The sequence below is a fragment of the Psittacula echo genome (genome assembly GCF_963264785.1).
Source record: "Psittacula echo genome assembly, chromosome: 2".
Classification (NCBI taxonomy): domain Eukaryota; kingdom Metazoa; phylum Chordata; class Aves; order Psittaciformes; family Psittacidae; genus Psittacula; species Psittacula echo.
Genome location: NC_137737.1, coordinates 1,986,946 through 2,004,834, shown reverse-complemented (window position 1 = coordinate 2,004,834; position 17,889 = coordinate 1,986,946). Strand labels below are relative to the sequence as shown.

The 17,889-nt window shown below is 45.5% G+C and overlaps 1 protein-coding gene across 1 annotated transcript in view; it reads left to right on the top strand.

Annotated features, from left to right (window-relative positions):
• ELMO1 (engulfment and cell motility 1) overlaps positions 1 to 17,889 on the top strand; it is a gene marked incomplete at its 3' end in the record, with an annotated part of 224,602 nt that overhangs the window by 5,227 nt on the left and 201,486 nt on the right. Inside the window, exons 2-3 of the mRNA XM_080639645.1 lie at positions 4,152 to 4,192; positions 5,299 to 5,371. Coding sequence (XP_080495771.1) covers positions 4,152 to 4,192; positions 5,299 to 5,371 — 114 coding nt within the window. The remainder of the gene's footprint in view (positions 1 to 4,151; positions 4,193 to 5,298; positions 5,372 to 17,889) is intronic.

Genomic DNA, 17,889 nt, shown 5'->3' with positions numbered 1-17,889 from the left:
GTACTGCATTCATATTGTGGCCAGCTGGAGCATCCAGGCGCATCTCATGATGAATTATGTTCTCCTTATAGATCTCCAAGATCATACTACAAAAGAAAGTAATACTAAACCCCCCCCCCCCCATATCAAATGCTTGTGCCTTCACATAGACTTTTCTCCCCTGGCAGGCCAGCAGCGTGTCTGTCATGAGCTGTGGGTTTAGGGTTTCTTCATTCAGTTTGCAGAGGTATTCTCACCTAATAAAGTGGCTCAGTGAAGAGCCACATCTTAAAGCCCCGCTTTGTATTTCAGACTGTATTTTAACTGTATTTCAAATATGTGGTGCGAGTGTGTTGCACGCAGACATGCTGTAATCCACAGCTGTAGGACCCTAGGGTGCTTCATGATGTGTTATTTGGTGTTGACCTGGCCTTGGCTGGGTTTTATGGTCTGTGTTACTGCAGTGTTGGGGTGTCCCCTTGTTCAGGTATTCACTCCCTCTGGTGCACCCCAGAGTTAGGGGAATCCTCTTTTCCATCTTTTGCAGATGCCCAGTGCCTAATAAACAAGTCTGGTCTCACCAGTACTCCATTGGAGTCAATGCAGGGACTTGTTCCCCAAAGTAGTTCAGAGCAGGCTGAGGAATCTGAAGCCCAGAGCTCTCCAGTACCTCTTCTTACAGGCAAAGTCCTTGCTTCTTACATCATGAGGAGCCATTGGTGAAGTAATGAGTTGAGGACCCAGGTGCCCCAGCATCTGGTGTTTGCCACCGGGCAGTCCTGCTCCTGTTTCTGTAGCCCCGGGTGTATGACCGTAACAGATGAAACCTCCACTGACTGTGAAAAGAGGTGGTTTTCTGGTTTTTAATAGCCATAAAAATGACTTTTGCACTACAAGGTTTGCTGGTGGAATGGTAGCATTAATTAGAGACCGAATGGTGTGTTTACTGGCTTGAGATTCTGGTTTTCGACAGATGCACAGATCAAGAACAGACTTTCTTGTTTTAAATGCCGAGTGTTTTCCACTAACAGATGTGCTGCATCTGCTGTTTTTCTCTGATAGGCTTGATAGGCTTAAGGACAGCAAGGGTTAAGGGTTTTCTTGTTGCTTCTGTCATTAAAAGGTGTCAGCCAGGGAAAGCGATATCCCAGTCACTGTCAGAAAACAAGGAGGGGGGAGGCTGGGGGGAAAGAAAAAGCAGTGAATCTCAGCTGGTCATTTAAAAAGGGAAGAAGCTCTTCCCTGTGAGGGTGCTGAGGCGCTGGCCCAGGGTGCCCAGAGAAGCTGTGGCTGCCCCATCCCTGGCAGTGTTCAAGGCCAGGTTGGACACAGGGGCTTGGAGCAAGCTGCTCCAGTGGAAGGTGTCCCTGCCCGTGGCAGGGGTTGGAACTGGATGAGCTTTAAGGTCCCTTCCAACCCAAACCGGTCTGGGATTGTGTGATTTTCACTAGTGTAGGGAAGGAAATTGGATAAATGGGGAGGACACAGGCAAAAAAACCCAAACCCAAAAATAAAATGCACAAACCCCTCATTTCAATGAAGGAAAAACATTGAAATATTCTTGGGCTGTCTGGTTGTGAGGAGTTCTGTGAAGTACACTCACTAATAAGGTGAATTTGGCTTTTCAGACCTGTAATTGCAGCAAAGATATTCTGTAAATATCCATAAATATAATTTAGTGAAGATGAAAATAACAAAACCATTCCAGCAAGTCCATTCTTTCTGACATCAGGCAAATATGTAGAGCCAGGCAAAAAAAGCACATGTCCTTGGAGGGCCTGCGGAGAATGGGAATAGGCTTTTTCCCTCATCTGTAGGGGGAGTGCAGCCCAAGGGATGGATCGGAGCTGCAGCTTATTAGGATTGCAGTGGTAATAATTTGCATTCCTGAAGATCCGTTGTGGTTTTCCTTTTTTAACTGTCCCTTCCAGGTTCCAGTTGATTTGCTGTGGTTTCATTTAGTTTTCTTTTGTCCAAGTTTTTAATTTCAGGTGATGTCATGTAATAAGGGAAAGGTGGTATGGAAAAGGAAGAGGGAGAGGGAGATGTGTAGGATTGGGTAAGGACATAAAAGCTGATGGTGTAGAGGATTTAGGGATTAGTTGTGTCCAATCTTCCCAGTGTTTAGATAATTGCCAGTGTGGTTGTTAAAGTGTCTTTTTGTCATAGTTCCTGATGGCAAACTAGTTCCTATGGGAAATAGCGGGCAGGAGAGGCAGTTACCCTTTCTGTCCTCCGCTGTGTTAAATCTGTTCGCTGATACCAATTTACTTTATATGAAAGGAATCAATATGCCAGGTAGAGATTTTGTCTAAGTAGGTAAATAGTGGAGCGGGACCTGCAGTAGCATCCTGGGGAGAGTAGAGAGACAGCTTGGCAGCAACTCGCCTGCAGACTGGATGGCAAACCAGTGTTATCAGCAGCACCTGTGCTTCCTTCTCCCTTTATCCCTCCCCAGAAACGAAGTGGAGAGTTGGAAGCAGGGGTTGCTTTCTCAGAGGCTACAGACCCGCACAGGAGGGAGGACAGCAGGTCAAACAGGCTGCACATGAACCGCAGCAATGCAGACTGAGGAACTGATGGGGCTAAAGCATGGTGGGGAGGAAAACACTCTTTTCCTTTCCCATATCATCTGCCTGATCTGCTTCCCAGCCTGGCTGCTGCAGAAGGGAGCAGTTCCATGCTTGCCTGTTCTCCCAGGTGCTGGTGTTTGCTGGTCATTTAGGTACACAGCGAGCCGGGTGTGAAAATCACCCCAGGTGAAAACTATTGTTTTCCTTTTATTAGGCCAGCCTTTAGGTTGATCTAATTCCCTGGTGTGGGTTATTTGGGTGGTTCTGTGAATACAGTGATGGCAGTGAAAGAGGACGGATGGAAAGCAAGGGCTGAAGCGGTACGGTAAGTGGGGACAGGATCTTGTCAGCAGATGCTTTCATTCGTGTTTAACTAAAGTGGTCTTGTGTTATGCTTGGTTGAAATGGTTTTGTGTTATGGTTTTGCTTGTTTATAAATGGGCTTAGTTGACTTGCCTGTTGAAATAGCAAATCCTGACCTGACCAGGGGGTCCTGTCTCTGCCCTTCTGTCTATGATGCAGTTCAGAAAGCAAATCCAAGGTGAAAAGTAATTCTCCCTCCGCATAACAAACACTGCTGCTGAGTTAATGTTTAGCCTAATTGTGTTCCTATAAACATTCAAGGGAAGCGGCTTGTTTTGGCAATGCTGTTGGTTTGCGGTGGAGTTTGTGTATTTTGTTTGCTTTTAAAGAACCCGGTGATTAGTGGAAGTGAGTAGAGAGATGGTCCTGTGCGGCTAGGGGGATATGGGGGTTTTCACAAAGCAAAGGATCTGTGTGACACTGTGTAGTCCATCAGGGTTGGAGAAGGAGGGCTCAGCAGTCACCCAGCTGGTGAAATCTGGGCTGGGTTTTTTTTTGCCATGCAACTTCATCTATGTTTTGGGATCTAAAAATGCATTTTCTTTTAGCCAGCAATGTTCTAAGAACACTTGTGTGTGCACCCTGTGTTTATAACAGTGCTAAGAGCGTTGCAACATCACCAAACGAGACTGTTCCTTCTATTTTAGGACCCAAAGCAACAGAGCTGTTTTCAGTCAGCCTAAATGCTTGCGCTCGCAGATGTAGAGAATAAAGCAGAACTGATACATCTGAGATCTTAACACCTTCCAGCTGGTGTTTTATCAGAGGGGAACTTGCATGTGTGTACTTAGAAGAGAGGATCAGTATCATCATCCCACCATAGCTGAAAGGGACAAAAGAAAGTTTAAAACTACTGAATGTCTTGCTTCAGATGTCATTCCTGGAAAATGCTCATGTTGATGTCTAAATCTTGGGTTTCTGTGGGGTAATTGGATGCAGTGTACACAAAAGACCCTTTGATTTCTCAGTTGAGAAGCCGAGTTGATGCCATATGGGCGCTAATGTTGACAGAAAGGACTGATAATGCCATCATGCTCATGTGTATAATTGCTGTCTCCATAGATTATCAGACCAAAGCAGCAGGAAATGATGGGGTCCTATCGAGTTTGATATTAAACAAAAAATGAAATACTACTAACTTGTTCTGTTCCTTGCGGTGTTGGAATCACATTTTAAGAGCTCAGGGCTTGTTCCAGGTTGGTGATAGAGATTTTCTTTCTTTTTTTCCTTAACCAGAAAAAGCCACTGTCCTCAATAATAAAAGAAGTCTGCGATGGGTAAGTTCTGCCTTACGCTATTACACTTTAGTATCTCCTGGTTGGTTTGACAGCTCAAAGTCTGGATATGCCTAGTCATTAGCTCCTTAAATCTTGTAGTTGTTTTATCTTCAGATCTTGAATTTGCCATACATTTCAGACTAATTGCATGCCAGATGAGCATGTAAAAAAGCTCCATCATGTGGGTGACTCTCATTTAGGCTGTTGCCTTTCTGCACAGAGGTGCTTTTTACCCACTCACTTTAACACTTGTGGTCCCTGCAGTTCATGGGGTAAGGAACTAAAGCACTGATGACTGTGGCTTTGATTTTCAAGCATTGGGTCTAATGGCTACTGTAAACTGGTCCAGTTGATGTAGCTGCTCACATGAAACTGAAATGTTAGCCACAAGTCCTGCAATAGGAACTAATAATTGGCTAAGAGAATTATCTTGCTTTAGTTTTATTGTGTTAAGCTTTTTGGATAAAAATGCTGCTTTAAGCAAGTGCTGCCACACAGGAGAACCTAGTTAATATTCATCCAATTGCCACTGAGTTAGGTGGTATTTTATGCGCAATGTAATATATCAACTTAACACTATGTGCATTGGGTGTTGTATAAACTAGCATAAAATCTTGGTGCTGTAAATTACTTTTGTGTCTCTTAGTGATTTAATGATCTTGCTTACTGCAAGCAAAAATTATACTTGCTGTTTTTTATAGAGCTGGAATGAATATCAGATCATTATCAGCTTATTTTTGGAGCACTGAAGTGTCACTGTAGAGACAAAGTAGTTTCTCTTCCCCTTCCCCCTGCCTCCCCTTTCCCTTCTTTTTATTTTTGCCTTGGAAGGAAGGTATTTGTTATGGAATGTCTTTCTCAACCATGGCCAAGTTTAGAGCTTTGTTTCAGGTATGCGAAGGGAAAAATCTTATTTATAGGATGTATTTGTGCTGCAGTTTTCCCTTCGTAAGCATGCTTATATCTTAAACTTTGGGACTATGGAAAAGTACGAGAAACACATGGGAATGACCTGCATGTGTGTGTTTGTAGTGAGATTATGTACAGGGTGCTTCCTGAGTGTTTAAGTTTTCATTTTGTGATTAATTTATTTTCATACTTCTAAGGTGGTCTCTTGCGAATCATGATCAGTTTGCACTGCAGCATGCCGACAGTTCCAATTTCTACATCACAGAGAAGGTAGGTAAACCATTCCACGCAATCTCACATAGCCTATTAAAATGTTTGCCACAATAACTTATTCTAAACTAAAAATGTATAAAAATACAGTGTTTTCCCTAATGCGATGTTAATGAGAAGGTAGAGACTGGGAGACCTGGTTTAATGGATTTGCACTGATTTCTTCTGTTTGGATAGGCAATTAAAGTTTGAATGTGCCAAGGCCTTCACATCTGAGCGTGAGACTTCAGCACTGAGCCCTTCAGCTTTGGTATTTGTGCATGTTTGGTATTCTGCTGACAAGTGGAGTACAGGAAACTGAAATCTGTGAATGTGAAGGGTTCTTTGCAATCTGAGGAGACTTCAAAGTGAAGTTGGACACAGGGGCTTGGAGCAAGCTGCTCTAGTGGAAGGTGTCCCTGTCTGTGGCAGGGGTTGGAACTGGATGAGCTTTAAGGTCGCTTCCAGCACAAACCAGTCTGGGATTCTGTGGCCTTCAGTGCACATCACCTCCCTCTTTGGCTGATCAGGTAGATAGGTTTCAGTCACTGTGTAATATTGGCTGTTCCTTCCTGCTTGCTCTCTTATCCTTTTCCAGTTCTGTATGTTACATTGGCTTGTGGGTTTGGTCCCCAGATAGTGAGTTAATATGTGATTCAAGGGGTGATGCAATGACTTCAGCAGAGAGTAGTGAAATGGCTGTAGCTGTAATAAAAATGGAATGTCTAGTCTAAATAAATGGGACATGCTCGTCTGAATGACACCGAGTAGCACTCTCATTCCTAGCATTACTGAGAGAATTGCTGAAATTAGGAAAGGAAAAATGTATTTCTTTGGAGGAGTGTGCACGTGAGTGCTCCTGAGGTACAATTCCTAAGCAATGGGAAAAGAGCACAATTCAAAACCTGCTGAAGTCAGCGTGAAGATTCCCTACCCTCAGATTTTGAACTAAATAGATCTGAGCTCAGCTGCATGGATGCGGATGCTTCTTGCTTACCTTGTTACCGGTTTAGTTTGGCTTACTCTTAAGCGGAAGAGCCCTTTGGTTTTGTTTTGCATTGAAGCATTCTTGAGGATCTGCTAAATGCAGCTGAGACATGAACTAACTTTTCTCTTGCTGTAATTCTTACCCCCACCCAGGAAATAAAGGGAACTTAGGCACAGTTAAGCCTTCGGAAAGACTAAATTTAGCAAGACAGCTCATAACATAGTGCTGCTTTTATTTTTCTTAGCAGACCAGTTTCCCTTTAACTGTTTGTCACCCCAGACAACCTCCTCAATGGGGTACAGCTTGGTTTGGGATCTCCCTTCTCCCTCCTGTGTTTTTCCTCCCTTCTTTTCAAGTTCCAATTGAGGGGCACTTCAAAGGCCACACAAGGAAAGCTGTTGAAGTGATTAGTAGCTGCTGTGGTTTGTTTCCCCCCAGATTAAAGAGCAAGACTGCTTTGCAAATTGCCCTCAGTTGTGACACAACATTTTCCAATGAGCCTGACACAGCTGAACTTGCCCGTTGGCATTTAAACTCTGACTGTACAGAGGGTGTTTCTGAAAAGCCAGGATTCAGGGAATACTTGGGCTTCTTGAAGGAGTTTGTCCTGATGGAACTGGAGGAATCTCCACATTCAGTGGGCAGGGTCCTGCAGCTTTGGAGAAGAGGAATGTTTCCCCCCTCCATATACAAAGAAGTCTGATGGCTTTTGCCTGCCTTTAACTTTCAATGAGGGTGGAAAATGGTCTTCAAGAACTTCTCGGGTTGTGCTGCGGAGAGGACTTTGTTTATTCCCTACTGAAAATACGCAGAGTGTCTGACTCTGAGTCACATAAATAAGAGAGAAGAGCTCTAAATGCCACTGGGATTACTCAGATGTCTATGACTTTTATTAGATATTGTTCACTATTTGTCACTGCTTATTGGATAGCGGCTACGAAGAGAGGCTTATATAGGGTGAACCCTTCTACATTCTTCCCCTCATTTGTGTGCAGTCGGATTTTGCTTTCTGAATTAAACATGGAAAACACCAGTCATGAGGACAAACACATGCACCTCAATGAAGGTACAGCACCAACTGTTAAAGCCCGTGTTCCTTTAACCGGTCTCTTACTAGGACGATATGCAGAGCTCCTGTTTCAAGTGACAGCTTCTGATGAATTTGAGCAACCTGCTCTAGTGGAAGGTGCCCCTGTCCATGGCAGGGGGTTGGAAACAGAGAATCTCTAAGGTTCTTTGCAACTCAAACCAGTCTGGGAGTCTATGAACTATTTGTCACTGTTCTCAAGGAAGGATCCTACATCTGTACAGATGCAGAACACACGATATATAGGTCATGTTCCTGCAGAGCCTGGGGGCTGCTGGTTTGTGGCCTTCCAGGTAGAGATGCCTTTTAAAATATCATAGAATCCCAGCCTGGTTTGGGTTGAAGGGACCTTAAAGCTCATCCAGCTCCAGCCCCTGCTGGAGTGGAAAGGGCGGGGACCCCTTCCACTGGAGCAGCTTGCTCCAAGCCCCTGTGTCCAACCTGGCCTTGAACACTGCCAGGGATGGGGCAGCCACAGCACCCTCACAGGGGAGATCATTCTGGTGTCATGTTTAAAGTTAGCAGAAAGAAAAGCAGTAAAAGAAACTTTGAAGTGAAAATGTTACAAATGTGGGACTGTCAACACATGGCTCACTATTATATTTTTGGGTTTGGGTGGCAAACAGCGCATCTGTGTTTTGGTTGTCATGTGCAGAACTCTTTATCTTCCATAGCTGACCTGTATTTCCTGATTATACCGCACATGAATGCAAACAACGCCCAAACAGTCCTGTGGGGTTTTTCTTTCTGTCGCTTTTTTTCTCTCTCCTGGCTGTATCATTTGGAAAACTGCCTCTCCAGGAGTAGCAATGACTGCTTCAGACAGGGTAAGGGTGGGCTGTTCATGAATCTGGAGTCAGCGAGGGTTCCTGCTACAGACAGGGCTTATCACAGGAGACGCGGTTAGGAGTGCTTCCTCTGGGCTTCTGGTTTGGCTCTGTCTGTGCCCGTGAAAGTGCGCTGGAGATCGTTAGTTATGTGTGTTAGTTGTGGGACTGCAAAATGGAGAAATAAGAGGCTGTGTGAACAAGAGAACAAAGCGGGCATAGTGCTAAGCTCAGCCTGTGTTTTGGTCACAGTGTTTTTGGGGTTTTCATACATGCATAGGTGTCTTTTTAGAAGGCCTTACTTAGCATGGAGGAGCGTTTCTTTAGTACTTCAGGCATCTAAGAGCCTGACTTCTGATTCAGCATCTTGTTGTGTTAGATACTATGTGATAGTATAATAGTAGGTAATACTGTAATACTACATAATAGAGAACTTAAACAGTCACTCTTGCTTCACTCTCTCCAGGCTGTACTTGAATAGATGCTTGTGTACATCAGCTGTAATACCTGAGGAACTCTATAGCCTGGGTGAGCTCAGGTTTGGAACGGGGGAATGGCTTTAACCTGCCAGAGGGGGGATTGAGATGAGCTCTTAGGCAGAAGCTCTTCCCTGTGAGGGTGCTGAGAGAGGTTGGAACTGGGTGAGCTTTATGGTCCCTTCCAACACAAACCAGTCTGGGATCGCATGAAAATGGCTGTGTAATATCGTGTGCTGTGTGCGTTCCTCAGCTGAAAACCACAGTTTGGATAGATACCAGCTTTGAGTGGCTCATACAGCACATTGGTGGCTATTACCAGTCCCTATCCCTGCAGACAAGGTCTGGCTCCTTTAGATGCATTTGTGCACCCGTGCTGCCCACGATGGGCTCTGGGTCTGGGATGAATCACTGTTAGCTCAAACTTGGGTCTCTAAAACCAGAATGACTGTGAAGGAGCTGGGTCCTGTCCGCTGTTCACATCATAGTGAGCCCTCTGAAATGTTTGTTTGCGGTTTTGTTCATTTCTTTTATGTGTGCTTTGTTTCTTTGCATTGCATCTGAAGTTTGCTAAACCCCAGTGCTCATCAATAAGGGGTCCTTGCAGGAGTATAGGGCTGGGAAGAACAAGTGTTCAAGCTGGTTTTACTGCTGGGAGCTGAGTGTGGCAGCTCTTAACTCTGCATCTGAGCAGCCATCAGGAGTAAAAGCCTAGCTCACTCTTGCTGAGGGGCTGTGTGAGCCAGCTCTGAGCTGTGCTCAGCCTGCTGGGATCATACCGGTGCCATTTTTCATGTTACCTGTTAAAAGTCAGGACATCTCATTCACCTGTGTATTGACTGCAGCCATTTTTATTCTCTCACAGTTCCATTGTGTTCAGTTTTATACATTTGATAACTCTAAAGACTCTCTGTGGTTTTTTTCCTTCCTTTTTTCCCCAACTCCCACGTTTCCCTCTCATTCTTCTGTGCTTATTGCATGAAGTGGAGGGGAGCAGACACCGAGCGTTCCCTCCATTCACTTTGAGAGACTTTTAGTTCTCTTTTGCAAAGGGACCTGCCCCCGCTTTACTTCCAGTGTCATTGCTCAGCTCTTTGCTGTGTTTGCAGATGGGACATCCTTCTATTCGCCCCCTGCTTCCCCAGGCTGGGAACCTGGGTAAACTCCTGGTGCTTGTCCTTTCTCAAAGGTGCTTTTGCTTGTGACCTATTTTTGCTGAATGCGACCTGTAATTGTATATTCATGTGAAATTCCACCGTGCCATTGCAGGCTGCCTGTGTGGGAGTGTATGCAAATGACAGGACGAGAAATGAGCCACTTGTAGGGTTGGGGGCTTTTCGGACATGGTTTTCTTTCACGCTTTTAGTGCTCCTCTATTTCCAGTGATAAGGTGAACGTCAGTGAGTTGGAAGTGAAACATTCTCAACAATGAATGTTTCTTACTCACTGAAGGGCCTGGTACTTTGTAAGCAGCTGAGAATGAGCAGTAGCGTGAAGGCTGGGAGCTGGAGAAGTGTATTCAGTGATCTGCTCCTCTCATTTGGCATTTTGCATTGCTCTTGATAAGGCATTTGTTGGTAATGCTGCATAAATAGCAGATTTCAATCCAGAGTTCACCTGGACCAAAATGTGCCCGAGTTTCCCTTTTCTCTCCCAGTGAATGGGACATGTGGTATTTCCCTCATATTCACAAACTTCAGTTTTGGAGAATCTGAATCTGCACAGACCTGCAGAAATTCCTAACACAGAGCCAGAGCAGCCGTGCCCCTGCCCACTTCATGGATGCTGGTGGCACTGTCCTACGGACTCCAGTATAAACCAGTGGACACTGGTGTATGAACAGAAGTAAAGCTTGAATATCTGCACATGAAATCGCACGGGCAGGGACCCCTTCCACTGGAGCAGCTTGCTGCAAGCCCCTGTGTCCAACCTGGCCTTGGACACTGCCAGGGATGGGGCAGCCACAGCTTCTCTGGGCACCCTGTGCCAGCGCCTCAGCACCCTCACAGGGAAGAGCTTCTGCCTAAGAGCTCATCTCAGTCTCCCCTCTGGCAGCTTACATCCACCTCCAATCCTGCTTTGTTCGGGCTGATTTCAGTGGTCATCCTTCTCTTGGTAAATCAGTCCTAGCTTTTGGGACTCATTTTGTAGGACTTTAGGTTTGTGTTAAACTTTCCAAAGAAGATAATTCTGTCCTGTCAACCTCTTACACTTTCTGGCCCCAGCATGAACAGCTCAGTTCTTTTGCTTGTCTCAGTTTGAAATGCTTGGCATGCCAATATCTTCTATTTAGCTCCTCAGTTCCACATCAGAGCTGATGAGATGCTTCAAGTGTTGGTTTTACAAAGCTGTGCAGGTGCTCGTTTTCTCCAGGTCAGTTTGTGGTTTTGCCTTGCGAGTAATCAGCAGGGAGGAAAGGCTCCAGTAAGGTTTGTCTTTCTGTTGCAGCACTTGAAGATAAGTACGCTATAGCCCAGGCACAGTGTGACCGAGTTCAGCTGATAGCACACAGTTCCATGTATGATCTGGCGGAACAGAAAAGTGCTCTTAAATCATCTTCATGCTGAAAGAGCAGCCAGTTCAGATGGGTGCTTTTACAAGGTGTGGGGAATAGACATAGCTCTCTGCTATAAGGGAGCAGTTCTGGTTTCTTCTCCCCTTCCCCAAGAGATCTGCCATTTCTGCTGCCTACAGGATGTTCTGTGGACAGTTTTTGGAGGTGGTGGCAAGGGGGGATCACTTTGTGCCATTTTAATGTATTACAGTTGCTTATTAAAACGTCTGCCCGATCTGAGGTAAGGGTGAGACGGGACCCTTGAATCGCATCCAGGAATGGGCTGCAGAGAAGGAAGATGTTAAGGAAGGGTGGGAAGAGGGGTGAAACTTTGCTGGTTTTACCAGCTGGGAGCTGTTATGACCTTCAGCTGCTTGTGGAGCTTGCATAGGCTGATGTGGAATGAGCCCATTGGGACATTCCTACTGTAGTCAGAAATGGAGAAGGAATGTTTTACCTGCGGTCCCTCTGTGCCTGAGAGGAAGAGCACAGACGAGGGAGTAGGATGTGCGCATTAGAGAAGCACAAGTGTCTTCAGGCTTCCCCTTTAACAAGTCTTAGTGTGGTTCCAAATGTGCTTCTTGCAAAATGAGCTGCTTTCCTGCTTATGCTATAGTGCTAATTCCTGTCTTTTACCTTACAAACTGGCCGCAACCCAAAATGATAACATTTTCAATTGATTTAGTTCCCTAGTTGGCTCATCCACTAGGTCCACAACTGTTTATGCCACATAAAACCAATAGTAGGAATGAGCAAGAGACTGAAATACAAGACTACTGTTATGGTCTCAAGCTGTGCTTTGCTTTGGCAAAAGTCACTGTGAACCACAGTCTTGGCTTGGGTCTTCAGCTATTTCTCTTAGTAGCAGCATCTTCTTAAGGAGCTGCAGACCCTTCAGTGGTGCTGCAGGTGAATGTGTTGGGTGAACTGCATCGAAGAACTGACTTTGATTTGATGATCCTTGTCATTGTTTTGTGTGTGTGTGTGTCCATGGCAGTTCCCTGTTCTGATTTCCCCACATGATCTCGCCAACAGTAGCAGGAGCCCAGCTAAGTCTGTCATTTCCTGATGTTTATTCTGCAGGGTGCAGCTCTTCTGTTCCGACTTATCAGAGGATGAAGGGGCTGCATGTTATCTGCCCACCCCTTCCGTGGTACTGGTACAACTGCCTGTGTGCCTGCTTGAATTGGGGAACTGATGCGGGTTAAAAATAGCTTGTGTGTAACTTACTTGAATATGTCATGTGAATGTCTGCCCACAGTGTAATAGCGCTGCTGCTCTGCAGAGCGAGTGGTACCTGATACTGCTGTCCTTGTAGGTCGCTCCACCTGAGGATGAGGAAATCATGCACAACAGGGATGTTTTCTTTGGATGTGGTCTAATTGTCACTCCAGTTGGTATTAATGTGGGTTGCTGGCGTAAAAAGAGTTGGGTTTTCTTTTACTCCTCCATTGCTTCATTCCCTCTGCTTTACTAGCATCCCAGTTACTACTGCTGGGAAGCAAGTTAGTTCAAGGCATGGATCTGACCAAAGAAAGCCCCATTTTTGGTAGGTTTTTCCCCCTCCATTTTGTGAATGAATGGGAGAGGAAGTGGTAACTTTTGTAAGGTCAGGTGGTTGTGCTGCTGCATGTTGGTAGATCCGATGTAAGGAAAGTGTTGGGAGCCCACATGCTAGAGGGATATATGCAGAATTGTGCCTCCTGCGGGCTGTAGAGTTGCACTGGATTGTGGATACCACTGGTGTAACTTGGTTTATGTACTAGCTTCTGTAATCCTTCAGTAGAGGTAGATAAACTGAATGTAGAAAATGTCCTCTTTTTAGAGACTTAAGCCAAATTACCAACACTTGATTTTGTAAGGAAAATATTAGCATCAAATTCTAATGTGAAAAACCAGGAGACATTCGCCCTGTTGCCAGCAGCTTCCCAGAAAAGGAATTTTATCACAAGATTAATTGCCTCAGTGTTTCTTGTGAACCAGCACAGCCCTGTCATGCCAAGCAGTGCAGTGTTGATAATTACCTGTATCTCTTAGCTCTCAGCTTAGTAAAGTTTTTTGGCGACTGAAAATGAACTTAACTTTCCTACCGAGTTAGCAGAACATTTTAACCAACCTCAGGGTCCACCTCCAGCTGTGATAGCAGCAAATGTCATTCAGAAGTGTGATCTGGTCACGGCTTTCACTCCCTTCATGCTTCCACATGCATTCACGTTTGTTGCACTACAGGTGTTGAAGCCTACATCTGCACTTAGTCCATATAACAATATCTTATATAAAGGCCATTAAATTCTTTCATCTCTTCTTGAACCTGTTGATACTGCCTGCTTCCACAGCCTGTCGTGACAGCAAGTTCAGGTACTTCACTGCCTGCTGAATGAGGAGGTATATTCTTCATCTGCTTTAAACTAGTCCCTTACTGCTCTCACCAGCTACCCCTTAGTTCTCATACTGCAGGGTTTGGTAACAACAGTTCTGCATTCAGCTCATCTGCTCCGTTCACTCCTGTGGCTTTGTCCCTCCAAACTGAGGAGACCTTGCCCGGTGAGGGAGCTGCTCAATCACAGTGAGCCTTTCACCTGCCTTTCCCTGCATTTTCCCTGACTGGAGTGTGTCCTCCTTAAGAGGTGAAGGTCAGAACTGCACAGAGTGCCCCATGTGAAGTCCTTGTGCTGTAGCAAAACAGTGTCCTCTATCTAGTTCACAGTACACTTCTGATGATGCCCAGTGTGTACTGGCTGCGGTAGCACGTCAGTGCATCAAGGGAGGTCTGCCAGCAAGGATTTTTCTGCTCTTTCCTCAGTTGATGACTTAGAAACGAGCCCTGTCATCTATCACGTTGTCCTTACTTACTACTTGCCCAAACTCATCCTCGTGAAACTGTTCTGGAGTCGCTAAGTTAGTGTATTCCATAGCTCTGGTTTTTTGTTGTTGTGTCAGTTTGGAGGAAGCTGTAATAAAATAATAGTAGCATGGAAACAGGGAAGGATCTATTACTTAGCAATATAAACATGTGAAGCATTTTACATGGACTGGCTGTTACTCTGTAGGCTAGTTAGAGGAGTCTGAAGGAAGCTGTATGGTCAAGGTTAAAGAACAGTGCTGAGTGAGCTATAACCATGGGAACCAATGCTTCTGGGTTGTCCTCAAATATGTTAAGAAAACATTCCATTCCAACCAGTTACAGTGAGCTGAATCTTGAGGCATTTTGCTGGACATAACAGATTATTAAAGCGACAAGACAAACGCATGGCAAAATAAGCCTTAATTTTGCTTGATAAGTTTTCCAAAGCATCTCTCCAGCAAGGCTCTGAATAAATGGCTTAGCTGTTTTGATAGTGTATTTTTAAAGCAAATTCACATACCTTCATGCCTCTGCATGGTTTAGAGGACCCTGTTAATGCTTGAGGCCTGCTTTTTAGGTGGAAGTCTATGCAAGTCTCCTGCATGTGTTTTGGGCAAAGCAGCCTGTGGCATGGTAAAGGCAGAACCTTGAGAAGGAACAGGATGTGGTGGTGGATAACGTAGGTTTATGTTTCTCCAACTCCACCAGCTGGAAGTCAGCAGGCCCTAAAACATGAACACTGGGTGAACTGTGCAGGTATCCTCTCCTTCATGCTGTGTGTTGTTGCTTGTGTGTTTTCGTGGTAGCACTTGTCTGTCTGGTTGAAAACTCGGCTTGGAAAGTGTCGTGCAGCAGTGTGATGCTTGGAAATGCTACCTACCCGATGAGAATAAAACCATCTTGTGAGTGTGGAGACTCTTGCTAGATATAATTTTGCAAATGGGGCTTATTTGCATCCATAATAAACTGCTGTGTTAGTCCTAGGTGACACATAACAAATCTATTTTCTTGTTAACGGAGGGGCTTTAGGGTCATTCTGGATAGCGCTGTTTCACTAGGTCCATCACTGCCCAGGAATAAGCTTTCCTAATGCAGATCAACAGTATCTACAAACCTAATGTACACTCGAGAAACAGATCAGGAATGTCTTAGCAGAGGTTTGGTTGCTGTTTGTCTTGTTCTTGTGTCCCCCCCATAGGTGGTGGGGAGCCCTGCCTTGTACAGCAGTGGGGCTCATGAGTACAATTGCCAAAGCTGCGCTGCTGTAATGATGTTCTGTTCTCCTGGAAAAGAAATGCACAGGATGCTGTCCCTAATAGTAAGCAGATTAACTGTGTGTCAATGTTGCCACCGAAATTAACTGGCATGACAACTGCCGCGTCACACAGTTAATGTAGGAAATCCTCTTGGCTTAATTGTACGCTTCCACGCTGTTTCTTGGTGGGTGCTTAAGTCATTATTTGGAATGGATAAACAAAATTGGATTTTTTTTTATTGGGGAAGAGCGATCCCTTTTCAAGTGCTGTGTGGGAGACTTGGAGCTTTGAATGCGGTCAGAGAGGAGCCACGGGCAGTTTTCCTTAAGCCTTTGTCTAACTCAGGAGTTGAAGATGAGCTCTCCCTCTCTCTTGCGGTAGCAGTGATTGTACGTAGAGCATAGGATAGACCCAGGCACTTTGCCCTGGGCCAGGCATGATGAAGGGTCTTCGGGCTCCATGTGTTGTGGGCTCTGACAAGCATGGCAACTCTGAGTCTGAAACCTTTGGTGTCGCAGACTCAGCTTGATAAATAAACAGACCCCAAATAAAACATTGAGCAAGGCTTTTATATACTCTTTTATATACATATATAGTATATACGTATTCTTTTTCCTCTGCTATTTTATGTATGACATGCTATGTTATATATAACCTGCTGACATATGGTCACTCTGGAGAGTAGTACTTCTCTTGTTTATCCGTGTGTGGCATCTGAACTTCAACCAGGTTATGGGCTTCCCTTTTTCCACTTGTTTTGAAATTCCTCTACAGAGGAATATAGAGAAATAGTGTGTTTTTAACAAGGTATTTTCACTTACTTGATTGGTTGTAGATTCAATCTATGCAATCCATAAGTGTTCTTATTTAATGAGACATCTGCTTTTTGACCTGCATGCATGGCACTGTAGAGTGTTATCAAGTTAAGCCCAGCTTTCCATGGGTTAGGGTTTCAGCTTGTGACAGAACCCCTGTAACTGAGCAAACTGTGGAGCATCCTTCAGCCTGCAGCACCTCTGAAATAAAGCAGCTGGGGCTGTGGCTGACACCTCACTGCTCCCGAAAAGGGAGGTGCAATGTGGAAAAGGGAGCAGCACTCATAGAATCCCAGCCTGGTTTGTGTTGAAGGGACCTTAAAGCTCATCCAGCTCCAACCCCTGCCACGGGCAGGGACACCTTCCACTGGAGCAGCTTGCTCCAAGCCCCTGTGTCCAACCTGGCCTTGAACACTGCCAGGGATGGGGCAGCCACAGCTTCTCTGGGCACCCTGGGCCAGCGCCTCAGCACCCTCACAGGGAAGAGCTTCTGCCTAAGAGCTCATCTCAGTCTCCCCTGTTCGGGCAGGTTAAAGCCATTCCCCTTGGCCTGTCCCTACAGGCCCTTGTCCCAAGCCCGTCTCCAGGTTTCCTGCAGCCCCTTTAGGCACTGGAGCTGCTCTCAGGTCTCCCCTTCAGGAGCCTTCTCTTCTCCAGGCTGACCCAGCCCAGCTGGGATTTGTGGCCTTCAAAGCAAAGCTGTCAGGACCCTGTGGTTATGTGTGCATGCACATGCTCTGGCCTGACGCAGCTGAGGTCCAGTGGCTTAACCTAAGCTGCTGATGGAGGTAGATTTAGCCTATGCTGACTGTCTGCCCTAAAGCAATTACTTCAGTTCCACAAGTCGGGGAGGTGGCAACAGCGTAAACCACCACAACTGTCTGCAAAGTGAGTTTGTTTCAACACTGACTTCGATGAAACCACACAAATGCACCACTGCCGCTTCATACAGATCCCTTAGACATGTCCGTGGCAGGGGGGTTGGAACTGGGTGATGTTAAGGTCCTTTCCAACCCTAACTATTCCATGATGAAACACTGCTGGGTCTGATGCTGTTTTACTACCAGAGCAGAACATCTGGCACATTGTTAGTGCTGTGGGAGGTACCCCTGTATTTAGGTGCTCCCCCTCTCCTGAGTACAGCCTGGCTGGCCTCCCTGGGGCTGTTGGGGCAGGAGAAGGCTGCTGAGGGCTGGGATGTGTTGGCTGCACGTGTATGCAGAGACACAGTCAAAACCCTTCTCCTTTGTGCCCCCTGTGTTGTCTGGCGCTTCAGTTATTTCAGTTAGAGCGAAGAAGTCTTTGTGGGTGGAGAGGGATCTTGTAGGTAGCTACAGCCAATCCCACGGGCGACTTGGATACCGAAAAGAGACAATGTGCTGGAGTTTTATTTTGGATCTGCTTGACCTGGTTTCAGGCAAGAATTATCTGGTTTTTAGCATTTTGGCTTTGGAATGTATCAGAATGGGAGCAAGAAAGATGAAATGAATTTGGGAAACATTGCCTGGGAAGAAATGCACCTTCCTTTTCTTTTTGGCTAAACACCAGCCTGCAGAACGCCCGCAGTGTGAGCTTTAGAACAGAATTATCTCTTCTCTCTCAACCTGGTGAGGACTGCATCAGTTCGTGTGAAAAATTAGGTTATTTTGTCCACGAGCAAGCTATGGAACCATAAATGAAGTCGCAAATGT